The sequence below is a fragment of the Lepus europaeus genome, chromosome 23 (genome assembly GCF_033115175.1).
Source record: "Lepus europaeus isolate LE1 chromosome 23, mLepTim1.pri, whole genome shotgun sequence".
Lineage (NCBI taxonomy): Eukaryota > Metazoa > Chordata > Mammalia > Lagomorpha > Leporidae > Lepus > Lepus europaeus.
This window is the reverse complement of record NC_084849.1, coordinates 20,978,098-20,991,172: the sequence shown is the minus strand read 5'-3', so window position 1 is coordinate 20,991,172 and position 13,075 is coordinate 20,978,098. Positions and strand designations below refer to the sequence as shown.

General features: G+C 61.9%; 1 protein-coding gene across 1 annotated transcript in view; it reads left to right on the top strand.

Moving 5' to 3' along the window:
- Positions 1–2,476: 2,476 nt before the first annotated feature.
- Positions 2,477–13,075, top strand: part of MN1 (MN1 proto-oncogene, transcriptional regulator) — a 41,322-nt gene continuing 30,723 nt past the window's right edge. The window contains exon 1 of the mRNA XM_062182463.1: positions 2,477–6,939. Within this exon, the coding sequence (XP_062038447.1) occupies positions 3,099–6,939 (3,841 nt within the window). The 5' untranslated portion in view covers positions 2,477–3,098. The remainder of the gene's footprint in view (positions 6,940–13,075) is intronic.

The window sequence follows — 13,075 nt, the reverse complement described above, 5'->3', positions numbered from 1 at the left end:
TTTTAAAACTCCACCGCCCTGTACAAATACTTCTTCCCAATGCTTATTTATGGAGCTCATGTTTGGTGGGGGGAATTTTCATTTTTAATTTCAAAAAGGAGATATATATATATATATATATATACACATATCTGGGAGACATCCACACCGGGGGAGTCCTGTGGACAGGCCTTGGACCTGAGCTGTCCCCTTCTGAGCTTTAAACTCTTTGATTTTTATTGTTTGTTTGTATTTGTGTGTGTGTGTGTGTGCTGGGGGGGACATGGGAAGCCCTTGGACTCTCCACTTCCTGTCCCCACCTAGCCCTAAATTAAGCCCATTTGCCCGGGGGGCCTCCCTGACAGCCACTCCAGGGAGCGATAAAGCCGCCAATGGGACTTGGTAACTTTGTAACTCGCGCCGGGCCACCGTGCAATGCTTAATCTGAGGTTTTTAAATAAAAAGGGCTCAGGGGTTGGTTTTATTATAACGTTTATTTCATTTCAGATTTCATGCGCAATTTAGCAAATGCTAGACAGACTTGGGCGATAAACACTTTCTTTTGTGGGGGGAAAAGGCATTTTTATACACCATGCTTAATTTTATTTAGATTTAATAGCGATATCTGGAGCACTTCAAAGAAAGTTGTTGTTTTTTTTTTCTTCTTCTCCCTTCTAAGAACACTGGTCTGCTACCAAAATTGCCTGGTGCTGTTTTTATGGTAAGGAAAATTAAAGAGCCTCTCCCTCCTCCATCTGTACACACTCCACAAGGAGGAAAACGCACACACGCACGCGTGCACACACACACGCACACCTGCACACACGCACGCCCAGAATCAACACCTCTAATTCCCTTAACTTCTAATTGCCAGATAGATTTCAGCTTCCGTGGGGGGATCAGACGAACTAAACATTTTAACTAAGATTATTGGGATAAATATTTCATAAAGAACAGGGCCGATATTAAATTACTCCTATTGATTTTAGTATCACAACCCCATTCCATGCCTTGGCCTCTTCAGTTTAATTGATCTCTTAAGGAGGCCAACCTCGCGCCCGCAGAGGGCCCGGGCCTTGACCCGGGGGGGGGGGCTGGAGCCAGGTGCCCGCGCCGGGTCGGGCCGGTGCGCCCTGGGCGCGCAGCGGCCGCGCCTCCCCACTCCGGCGCTGGGCTCACCCGATGTGTCCCCCACCAAGTGGCCGAGTGGTCTCGGCTCCTCCGGGCCCAAGCAGGCGGCTGAGGACCAGGAGCCCCAGCCAGGGTGGGACAAGGAAGGATTGTGCGCACCCAGCTGAAAGAGGAGCGAGTTAGCGCCGGAGTCTTTCGAGGAGAACCCGAACTTTGGGGCTCACGGTCTGCTCGAACCTCCAGGAAAATCCCGGGGCCGGCTCTCGCGCGCGCCGCTGGCGGAGAGCCGAGCGTTCGCCCTAGGCTGAGGCGCTGGAGAGCTTGGCGACTTTGGGCGGCGAGTCCAGGGGCTTTGCCTGGCGACCCCATTGTCTGAGCGCCCCGCACCGCTCGCCGCCCACCTCCCCGCCCCCTGCCCACCCGGCGGGTCTCGCTTCGGTTGGGGGTGGGGAGTTGGAAACTGTGTGAATGGGAGGGGGGGCGAACAAAGCCAGGCTCCCGCCATTCTCCTCCGCCTGCGCCCTCTCCAGCCCCAAGCGCCCGGACGCCAGGGCGCGCCCCCAGCGCACTGGCGCCGGACCCCGAGGCGAGGCGGGCGCGGGGGACCCCAGAGCCAGGGGTAGTGCGGGTTCGTGGCGGGGGCCTCGGCAGCCAGGACCCGGGACCACCTTAAGAGCGAGCCCCGCCCCGGGACCTGAGCTCGGGCGGCGCTGATTGGTGCAAATGTAATGGCTGAAATTGATTGCTGAAATGCAAAACTTGTTGCTGCTTCTCCCGGCTCGGGGCTAGAGAGGCAGACACAGAGAGGGGAGCCGAGACCCTCGCGACGCCCCACGCAGAGCAACCCCCCCCCACGCCCCGCCAGCCTGGAGAGGGGTGCGCGGACCCCCCAGAGCTGCCCCCGCCCCCCACTCCGGGCAGCCGGAACGCCTTCGCTGGCTCGCCCGGCGCGGCCCCCAGCCCGCGGACGGCCCCCTCCCCCGGGTCCAACGGGGACTCGCGCGGCACCTCGGCGCGGAGGCAGGGAGCCGGAGCTTCGGAGCGACCCAAGCCCGCGCCTCTCTGCGCGCCCGCGCCTGCACCCGGGCGCCGAGACGCCCGCGAACTCAGACACCGAACGGCGGAGAAGAGAAGCGGCAGGCGGCGGCCGTGGCCGCGAAGCGGCGCGCCCGGGCGCAGCGCACCCGCCGCGGAGCTCGTGAGCCGCGCCTTTCCCCGGACCTTCGGCCCGGACCCCGGGCGCCCGCCGCCTCTCCAGCCGCGCTGCTTTCTCGGGCTCCGGGGCCGGTCCCAGCGATGCCGAGGGCAGCCGCCAGTCCTCCCGCTCGCTGAAGAGGCCGCCGCCGCCGCCACCCGCCCGCTCTCTCGCCGGGGGCCGACGGGGATCGTGCTCGGCGGAGGCTCGGGCTGTGGACAGCTGCGACTCCGCTGGCACGGGGGAGGGACCGCTCTGCCGCTGCTGCCCCGGCGCCGGCGGCGGCCGCGAAAGACCTCCCTCCCCGGCCGTCAGCAGCTCCACCACGGACTCCCGCAGGCTGCGGGCGGCGTCCCGGGGGCTCCCCAGCCGGCCCGATCGGACTTAAGAAGGTGATAGCTTTGCTCCCCTAATCCCCTCTCCACCCCCTTCCCCCCACTTAACTTTTTTTTTTTTCTCCGTTCTCCTCGCGGTTGCGTCTCGTCCCCCGCTACAAACCCACCCGCTGCTGTGCCAACCGCCCGGGGCATGGGCCCCCCAACAGGGCTCCTGGAGGCTCCTCGGCCTCGCAAGATGTGAGAGGCCCGCTCGGGGCAGAACCAGATCTTCAGCAGAGGAGCGGATCGCCCCCGGCCTCCACACGCCAGGCGGGCTGGCGGTGCGCGCTGCGCCCCTGCGGCGCTGAGCGTCCCGGAGCGCCCAGTCCGGGGCCGGTACGAGTGGCTGGCCGGAGGCGCGCGGCGGACAGCAGGCTGTCATGCTGTATTGATCGCCTCTTGCCCCCCCGCCAAGTATGTTTGGGCTGGACCAATTCGAGCCCCAGATCAACAGCAGGAACCCTGGCCAGGGCGAAAGGAACTTTCACGAGACCGGACTGAGCATGAACGCCCACTTTAAGGCCCCGGCTTTCCACACCGGGGGGGCCCCTGGCCCCGTGGACCCTGCCATGAGCGCGCTGGGCGAGCCCCCGCTCCTGGGCATGAGCATGGAGCCGTACGGCTTCCACGCGCGCGGCCACTCAGAGCTGCACGCAGCGGGGTTGCAGGCGCAGCCTGTGCACGGCTTCTTCGGCGGCCAGCAGCCTCACCACGGCCACCCGGGAGGCCACCACCCCCACCAGCACCACCCCCACTTCGGGGGCAACTTCGGGGGCCCGGACCCGGGCGCCTCGTGCCTGCACGGGGGTCGCCTGCTCGGCTACGGTGGCGCAGCCGGCGGCCTGGGCAGCCAGCCGCCCTTCGCGGAGGGTTACGAGCACATGGCCGACAGCCAGGGGCCAGAGAGCTTCGGTCCGCAGCGGCCGGGAAACCTCCCGGATTTCCACAGTTCGGGCGCCTCCGGCCACGCTGTGCCTGCCCCCTGCCTGCCGCTGGACCAGAGCCCTAACCGGGCCGCCTCTTTCCACGGCCTGCCCGCTTCCAGCGGCTCGGACTCGCACAGCCTGGAGCCCCGGAGGGTGACCAGCCAAGGGGCCGTCGACTCGCTGGAATACAATTACGCGGGCGAGGGCCCCCCGGGACATTTTGACATGTTCTCGCCCTCTGACTCCGAGGGTCAGCTGCCTCATTATACAGCGGGTCGCCAGGTTCCTGCTGGCGCTTTCCCGGGCGCCTCGGCCATGCCCAGAGCCGCGGGCATGGTGGGTTTGTCCAAAATGCACGCCCAGCCCCCGCCGCCGCCGCCGCCGCCGCCGCCGCAGCAACAGCAGCAGCAGCCCCCGCAGCAGCCCCCGCAGCAGCCGCACGGGGTGTTCTTCGAGAGATTCGGCGGCGCCCGCAAGATGCCTGTGGGACTGGAGCCCGGAGTGACCTCCAGGCACCCGCTGATGCAGCCTCCCCAGCAGGCCCCGCCGCCCCCGCAGCCGCAGCCCCCGCAGCAGCCGCCGCAGCAGCCGCCGCCGCCGCCACCCGGGCTGCTCGTCCGGCAAAATTCGTGCCCGCCTGCGCTCCCGCGGCCCCCGCAGGGCGAGGCGGGCACGCCCAGCGGCGGCCTGCAGGACGGGGGCCCCATGCTGCCGAGCCAGCACGCGCAGTTCGAGTACCCCATCCACCGGCTCGAGAACCGGAGCATGCACCCCTACTCCGAGCCGGTTTTCAACATGCAGCACCCCACTCCGCAGCAGGCGCCCAACCAGCGGCTGCAGCATTTCGACGCGCCCCCGTACATGAACGTGGCCAAGAGGCCGCGCTTCGACTTCCCGGGCAGCGCGGGAGTGGACCGCTGCGCATCGTGGAACGGGAGCGTGCACAACGGGGCTCTGGACAACCACCTCTCGCCCTCCGCCTACCCGGGCCTGCCGGGCGAGTTCACGCCGCCCGTGCCCGACAGCTTCCCCTCGGGGCCTCCCTTGCAGCACCCGGCACCGGACCACCAATCCATGCAGCAGCAGCAGCAGCAGCAGCAACAGCAGCAGCAGCAACAGCAGCGCCAAAACGCGGCCCTCATGATCAAACAGATGGCGTCGCGCAATCAGCAGCAGCGGCTTCGCCAGCCCAACCTGGCCCAACTAGGCCACCCCGGGGACGTGGGCCAGGGCGGCCTGGTGCACGGCGGCCCGGTGGGCAGCTTGGCTCAGCCGAACTTTGAGCGCGAAGGCGGCAGCGCCGGCGCGGGGCGCCCGGGCGCCTACGAGCAGCAGGCGCCGCACTTGGCGCAGGAGAGCGCGTGGTTCCCAGGGCCGCACCCGCCGCCGGGAGACCTGCTGGCCCGCAGGATGGGCGGCTCCGGGCTGCCGGCTGACTGCGGCCCGCACGACCCCAGCCTGGCGCCTCCCCCTGCTCCGGGAGGCCCGGGGGTGCTGTTCCGGGGCCCTCTGCAGGAGCCGCTGAGGATGCCCGGAGAAGGCCACGTGTCCGCGCTGTCCTCGCCGGGCCTGCAGTTCGGGGGCGGCCTGGCCGGCCTGGGCCCGCTGCAGTCGCCTGGGGCTGGGGTGGGGCTGCCCAGCGCGGCTTCGGAGCGCCGGCCCCCACCGCCACCGCCGCCGGACTTCGCCGCGCCGGCGCTCGGGGGCCAGCCGGGCTTCCCGTTCGGCGCAGCAAGCCGGCAGGCCACGCCGCACAGCGGCCCGGGCGTGAACTCGCCCCCGAGCGCGGGCGGGGGCAGCGGCGGCGGCGGCGGCGGGGGCGGCTCGGGCGCGGGCAGCGGCGGGGGCGGCGGGGGTGCTTACCCGCCGCAGCCGGACTTCCAGCCCAGCCAGCGCGCCTCGGCCAGCAAGCTGGGCGCGCTCTCGCTGGGCTCCTTTAACAAGCCCAGCTCCAAGGACAACCTGTTTGGCCAGAGCTGCCTGGCCGCGCTCTCCACGGCCTGTCAGAACATGATCGCCAGCCTCGGGGCCCCTAACCTGAATGTGACCTTCAACAAAAAGAACCCGCCGGAGGGCAAGAGGAAACTGAGCCAGAACGAGGCGGACGGCAGCGCAGCCGGGGCGGGTAACCCCGGCTCGGATTACTTCCCGGGAGGGACTGCGCCCGGGGCCCCGGGGCCCGGAGGCCCGTCGGGGACCAGCCAAGGCGGCAGCTCCAAAGCCGCGGGGCCACCCAACCCGCCCGCGCAGGGGGACGGCACCAGCCTGTCCCCCAACTACACCCTGGAGTCCACCTCGGGGAACGACGGCAAGCCGGTCCCCGGGGGCGGCGGCCGGGGCCGGGGGCGCAGAAAAAGGGACAGTGGCCACGTGAGCCCCGGGACCTTCTTCGACAAATTCTCCGCGGCTGCGGACAGCGGGGGCGCGCCTGGGGTGAGCCCGGGGCAGCCGCCGCCGCCGCCGCCGCCGCCGCCGCCACCGCCCGGCGCGGCCGTCGTGGTCGTCGGGGCGGGCTCGGCGAGCGAGGCGCGCGGCGCGCCGACGCCCCACGAGAAGGCGCTCACGTCGCCGTCGTGGGGGAAGGGGGCCGACTTGCTCCTAGGGGACCAGCCCGACCTCATGGCGTCCCTGGACGGCGGGGCCAAGGGGGCTGGGAGCTCGCCGCACGTGGGGGAGTTTGCCTCGGACGAGGTGAGCACGAGCTACGCCAACGAGGACGAGGTGTCATCCAGCTCCGACAACCCTCCGGCCCTGGCCAAAGCGAGTAGGAGCCCGCTGGTGACCGGCTCGCCCAAACTGCCTCCCCGTGGGGTGGGCGCCGGGGAGCACGGACCTAAGGCGCCCCCGCCCGCGCTCGGCCTGGGCATCCTGTCTACCTCTACCTCGACGCCTGACAGCTATGGCGCGGGCGGGGGCGCCGGCCACCCTGGCACGCCGGGCCTGGAGCAGGTCCGGACCCCGACCAGCAGCAGCGGCGCGCCGCCGCCGCCCGACGAGATCCACCCGCTGGAGATCCTCCAGGCCCAGATCCAGCTACAGAGGCAGCAGTTCAGCATCTCCGAGGACCAGCCGCTGGGGCTCACGGGTGGCCGGAAGGGCGAGTGCGCCGTCGAGGCGTCCGGCGCGCGCAATGGAGACAGCGAGTTGGGCAGCTGCTGCTCCGAGGCCGTCAAGAGCGCCATGAGCACCATCGACCTGGACTCCCTGATGGCTGAGCACAGCGCCACCTGGTACATGCCCACCGACAAGGCCCTGGTGGACGGCGCGGACGACGACAAGACGCTGGCGCCTTGGGAGAAGGCCAAGCCCCAGAACCCCAACAGCAAAGAAGGTAGATGCGCTCGCGGTCCCCACTCCCCTGCCTTTCCCGCCCGACGCCCAGGGCGGGCCTTGGTCTCAGGCCCCCTTGGCGCGCTGGGCGTTTGCAGGGCAGAGGCCCCCTTCACTCCCAGCTCAGAGCCCCGACCCCTTGCTTTGGGCCCATCGAGCACGCTGTGGGCGAAGACACGCTCCGCCCCCTTTGCCCAGGTGCTGCCTAGCGGTTGCTAGTCCCACGGGGCCATTAAAAACTTAGCGTCCTTTCGGGAATCCTTGTAGATTGCATCCCCTCCTCTCCAAGTTTTCGCTGGATAGCTGGTGTGCTGTGCCTAGCCCTTTTGGGGTGCACACCTCTCTGCACCCCAACATCCAGGCAGCTTTTGCTCTGTGGGAGTTGGGTGTCCCCTTTCCGAGGAAGTTGCTTGAACCTTTTCCCAGTTAGCTTGAGTCCTCTTATTTAGCTGCATCTTTGGGGAGAAAAAAAAAAAAGTTCCCAGCCCCGGCATCTGTAGCATCACTCGGAGGTGATGCCTAATTTGACATTTGTTCCTTAATGAATAGCTGTTTTGTGTCCTCTTAGCTCTTAGAGTTTCATTGAAAAACTGGAGAGCTGTCGGGTTGTAGGAGGCAGGTAACCTTTTCAGGGTGCATCTCCTTGACATGTGGTGTGGGAGGGGCCCCGGGACTGGGCTGGGGTCTGTTTGGCAGGGAGCAGCCCGCTCCGACCAGGCATCACTTGTGGAGGGGGGGATAGGGATGTATATGCCTAAGACACAAAGGACTTGCATTTGTCAATATCTTGCTTAGCTTTGGTGACAGATGTCCGGTCCCAGCTCTTGTTTGCATTCGAGTCACCCCCTCCTCTGCAGACCCCGAAGTCTTTAAGGTGGGAGGTGTGGGGCTAGGGAGACAGACCACCTCTCCAGCTGAAGGTGGAGCGCTTCTTTTTAACCTACAGTTAACTGCAGCTGTAGCAGATGCCTGTGTTATTTTAATGGGGCTTTAAAAAAATATAGCTAGTGGAGTCTTACAAACTAGGTACCGTCATTCCCCCCCCGCCCCACCCACTTGGTGGGACCCCCTTGGTTTCACCGCGCTGCCTGCTGCCGTGGAGCCAGGGGCTGGCGGTGTGACCCCGTCTTTCTCCAACGTGTCCCTTGATCCTGGACATTTTGTTCCCCCTCCTCTGCCTCCTTTCCCTGCACCCTCCCCATGTGGTCTCACATCTCTTGACCCTGGGTTTAGGGTGAGGGGAGACTTAAGGAGATGGGGCTGGGGGGGGGGGAGGAAGGAGAAGGAGAGAGACTGGGAAGGGAGTTAGGTGGCTCCTAACTCGGGGGAGGGGGTTTCAGGGCACCCAGCCCGAGACGCCTTCCCGCTTGGGTTTTCTCTTCGTGGACGCGGGCCTCGCTGCTTTTCTCTTTGTCTGCCTCACTGCCCAGCCCGGGACGCCCGGACGGGCTCTCATTTGAAGCTGGGTATTTAGCATGCATGACAGCCACTGGGCCGGCATCAGCATTCTGTAGGCTGCTTTCAGGCAAGCCCATAAATTAGTTAGTTTGGGACCCTCAGTTTCTCCCCCCCCTCTTTTTTTTCTTTGGAAAATGGAGTTGGACACAGCATCCTGCCGGCCCGCGCCCCCACCTCCCTTCTCCTTTATTTTCTTGTACACAACATCTCGATCTGGCCTCGATCGATCGATAGCTGGTTAGCACAGATCTCAGCCCCTGTCACTTCTACCTGGTCTGGCCTGCCGCCCCTCCCCCACCCCCTTCTCCTCCCACTCCCCCCCCCCTTGGTAATTAAGAACATATTGGCCAAGATGGGGTGAGCAAAGTTACAAAAAACCCACACGCACACACACAAAATAAACCACAAACCCAATTTAGAGAATTAATCAAGAAGAAACCAAAACAACCCAGTAGCGCATCACTTCCAAGTCTTGCTGTAGGTTGGCGGGGGGGGGGGGGGGAAGCGAGGGTGGTCTTGATGAGACTGTTTTTTAGGGGTCCAGCCTGTCCCTTCCTGGTGGTTCGTTTTCACAGCTGGGAGGCCAGGATGCAGCCAATGTCACCGTGGCACTGTTTTGTTTTGTTTGTTTCATCCTCAGAGTTGGGTGCGCACACGTAATTTTTGGGTAACAGTTGCCGGGCACTTTGGCACTTTGGGGTTGATGTCCCCTGTGCGTGGCAGAGCAGGGGACAGGGACGTCCTTTGGGGACTGGCGGAGCTGGGAGCATCGGGCAGGGACACCCCCTGGACCTCCTTTGTCTTCCGCCCTGTGATGCGAGAAGGGACAGTTTCTGAGAGGAAGCCGCGAATCGAGGTCAGGGGAGGCTCGGCCAGTCTTGGCGCTGCTGCTTGCGGCTTTATAAGGTGTCTGCCTCCCACTCCCGCTCCCTCACGGGCAGTAAATAAGGACGGTTAAACTTTTCATTTTGATAACACCCTGCGGTTCCATCTGCACACGCTGTATACATAGGTACACAGAGCTTGCTCCAGACCCCGAAGCTCCCTGGCTGAAAATCACAGCAGAGTCTGGGGGGAAAAAAAAAAAACACGAAAAGCAAAATGTTCTACTTTTCCTTAAATAGTGCCCATGGTCCCCTGAGCTGGAGAGCTTTGTGACCGGTGGTTCTCAGCGTCCGTTCTCAGCAAACACTTTTGTCACTGCACTTCCCCCCCTCCCCGGCCTCTTTTCAGACGAAGCCCATTTTGGTGATGATATTTTATTTTGTCACGCCGTAAAACACACCAGGACTAATGTGATTAAATATTAACACCGTTTCTGAACTTCTCCGCTCCGATGACAAAATACTGGTCGGTATTTAACAAAACGATCCATGCTCAGATTGGAGGCGAGGAGTAAGTCCTCAGAACTACACGAGTTGTGCAGCCGCCAGGACGTGCCCAGATTGTCTTATAGGTTGGCCATGTCCTTAGGAGGAGAGGCTGTTGATGGGCAGGTTGTCACCTCCCTAAAGCCCAGGCCAGGGTTGCATGTGATGAGACGTTTTTAACCCTGGGGAACCTTGTCTTCTTCATACTCCCCCCCCACCCCGCACCCGCCATGCCCCCAGCCACTTTTATATAATAAAACTCTAGGTCTGCTCTGAGCCCATGTCTGTACCAACTTAGGTGGGGGGAAGGGTGAAGTTGAAGCAAGGAAAAGAAAAAAAAAAAAAAACAGCCTCAGTATTGGGCCTACATCCATTGGGTCAGCGCGGATGGTGTGTTTCAAAATAGTTTGCAGAAGCGTCCACTCCTCTTTGCAACAGGCACGTGCGTACGTGTGGGGAGAAGCTATGGAGAAATCGAAAAGCAGAGAGAGTGGGGAGAATGATAGATGATCGATAACAGATATTAAGTTGGAAAAAGTGTGTTTCTCTCCCCACTCCCCAGCCCCTGTTGATCTTCTGGACTTGAATCCGCCGTGTTCTGTCTCTCGGGTTGATCCAAACTTCCTTCCCGTTGGTAGCCCTGCGTCTCTGTACGCCGGGCAGACCCAAGGTGCTGTCGTGGTCTGGGCGTCAGGGCTGCACACAATCTTGCCCCCTACTCCTCCCTGCCTTTTTTTTTGCGAGAATGGTATATTTTTTTTTACAGTGATGTGGGGAGGCGGCGGGAGGGAATTTTTGGAATTTTGTGCGTCCATCTATGTTGCAGCCGGAGCAGAGTGAAGCGATACTCAGCCATTGCATTTCTGTAGACCTGGGGCAGATGTGGATGGCGGGCCGGTGGTGGGAAGGTTGGGTCTCCCGCCCAGCCTGGGGAGCAGAGAACGCTGTTTTTCCGAGTTGTTTTCCCTCCTCCCCGCACCGTGCGCAGAATTTCGAAGGCTCACTTCAACTTGTTTGGAGAGAGCAAGAGAGCTTGCAATCTCACTTCCCTTCGAAGCCCTCCAGCACGGTCGCATGCCTCCTCGCGACTCAGGGAGAGGTAACCTAAGCCTTCGCAGGTGTTAATCAGAGAGGACCTCTTTGTGCAGGGAGCCTGCCTGCTCCCTGGCTAGCCCAGGACATACAACTACTGTTCTTTGGTGCTTGTTTAATATTTCATGGCTGTAATAAACCTGTCTTCTTTGCTCGACTCCTAACATAAAACCCCAGCCTAGCCCACATCTGCAATTATACATTTCTACTAAATATTAATAAACGACAAGGATGTTTTCAGGGGCTGGAAGCTCAGCGCTGGTGAACTTGTCATGGTTCCTGTCATTGGATTTTCCTAGCTGTTTTGATTTTAAATAGCCATTGCCTTCCCATCTGAAAGATATATTTTTTCTCTTCCTAGATCTATAAATACGTCCGACTCCTACGTCTTCCTCACGGAGAGCTTTCTTTCATAGAAATTCATTTAGATTTCTTGTGAGGCCTCTTCAGACCGGAAGTCAGGGACTATTAAAATGTACTTGTATTTTATTGCGACTTCTGGGGGAAGGACCAGGGTTTGCCTAACCTAATTCCTCTTTCTAGCAATGAAATTCTGTGATTCCTGATAGGATTTTGTTTGCCTGACAGAGGTATTTAAATTTCCACAAAGAACCCTAATAGGGCCTGAAAATACAGCTACCCTGGCCGCGAAGTGACTCGAAACTTTCCTTTGATATAAAATAGACACCTTTCATAAACAGGTTGCTGGGGTGGGAGGTGGGGGACCAGGTGAAAACAGAGGAAGACAAATCCTCCCGGGGTGGAAGGGTGAGCTGCGGTGTGTCGTTGGGATCACGCAGGGTCCCCTAAGCCCACTCCGCGGGAGCTGGCGCATTTCGCCAAACCGCCAGTGACCTGTTTCTCTCTGTCTGAGTGACAGCGACGTGGGCGCGTGTTCTTGGTCCCGGGAGTGTTGCGGAGATCAATCTTCTTAGTAAGGAATACTGTATTTACCTCTGGTTCATTTTCGAGATGAAAAGGCCGTAGCTTTGTATAATAGGATCAAATGTCTGGCGAGTGTGTCAGAGCAGGGGGGCCCCCTCATCCCAGCATAGCAGGAAGGCACCGAATCTTCCCACGCCAGCGGGGTCCTCGGGGCCGTCGGGGGGACCCTTCCCGGCCGCCGCTCCGCTGTGTGTGTGCCAGCCCCAGCCGTCGGCGCAGACCTGGGGGTGCAGTGTTTGTTTCCGGAGAGTCACCCACATTTCGGCGCCTGTCGGCTGGACAGACTGTGGGATTGGAGGGCCTGTGGCGGGGAAGTGGACGTGGACTCCTGTGTCTGACTGTGAAGGGAGATGCGTGCTGATTTTTCCAGTTTCCTTCTCAGGAACCCTGGAGCCCAATGAAGCGGTCAGGGGTAGCGGTGGGGGTGGGGACAGCTTGTAAAAGGGCGGCCCGGGTCTACGTGCAGCCTGCGGGCTGCGTCCTGGGAGCGGGAGGCAGGACCCCGTGCCATTCAGCGTGCGTGCGGAGGAGCCCCGCCTCGTGTCCCACCTGGCATGCACACGTGCACGGCCAAGTGGATTTCTATCCAGTCGGGACTTCCCTCCCCAGTGTACCCCCAATCTGCTTTCTGAGCCGTGGGCAAGCCAAGGGCTTCAGGCTTCTGGCTCAGTGGTCTTCCCCGGCAGGTTCTGAGGCTGTAAAAGACTGAGAGTGAGCACCAGTCCTAAAACATAGAGGGAGGATTTGGGAGATCCTAATTACGAAATCTCAGCCTCCCGGGCCTCTTGGGCCGCGGTTGATTTTGGACGCACGTCGCCCCTTGCTGAGTTCCACGCATTGAACACGCGTGTGTGGTGTCATCTCTCGGGCTGGGTTCTGCTGACACCAGTTTCCTGCCCCCGCCCCAGCAACGCTGCTTCCCCATGGTAGAAATTCCTTTCCTGTACTGTAATCTTTGGGTGCCAACAGCAATAGCTGGGGCGATGCTGGGTTTTCAATTCGGTCGGGACCTTCTGTGTCAGCTCAGCCCGCAAACCCTATGCAGGACCCCGGGAGACTGGGTGGGCACAGGCCTCCGAGGAGGAGGTGGCAGTGGGATTCTGGCTCAAGATGCTCACTGGGCCCCCCAGCGCCAAGGTGGCCCCTGGTCGTTTTTTGGCTACTCTGCCCAGACACTGCAACCCGCAGCCTCACCTGCACTATTGGTCATTGCATAGGGAGTAGGTGATCAGGTGCGTGCCTCTGGGGAGGCTGTGACCCTAAACGTTAACT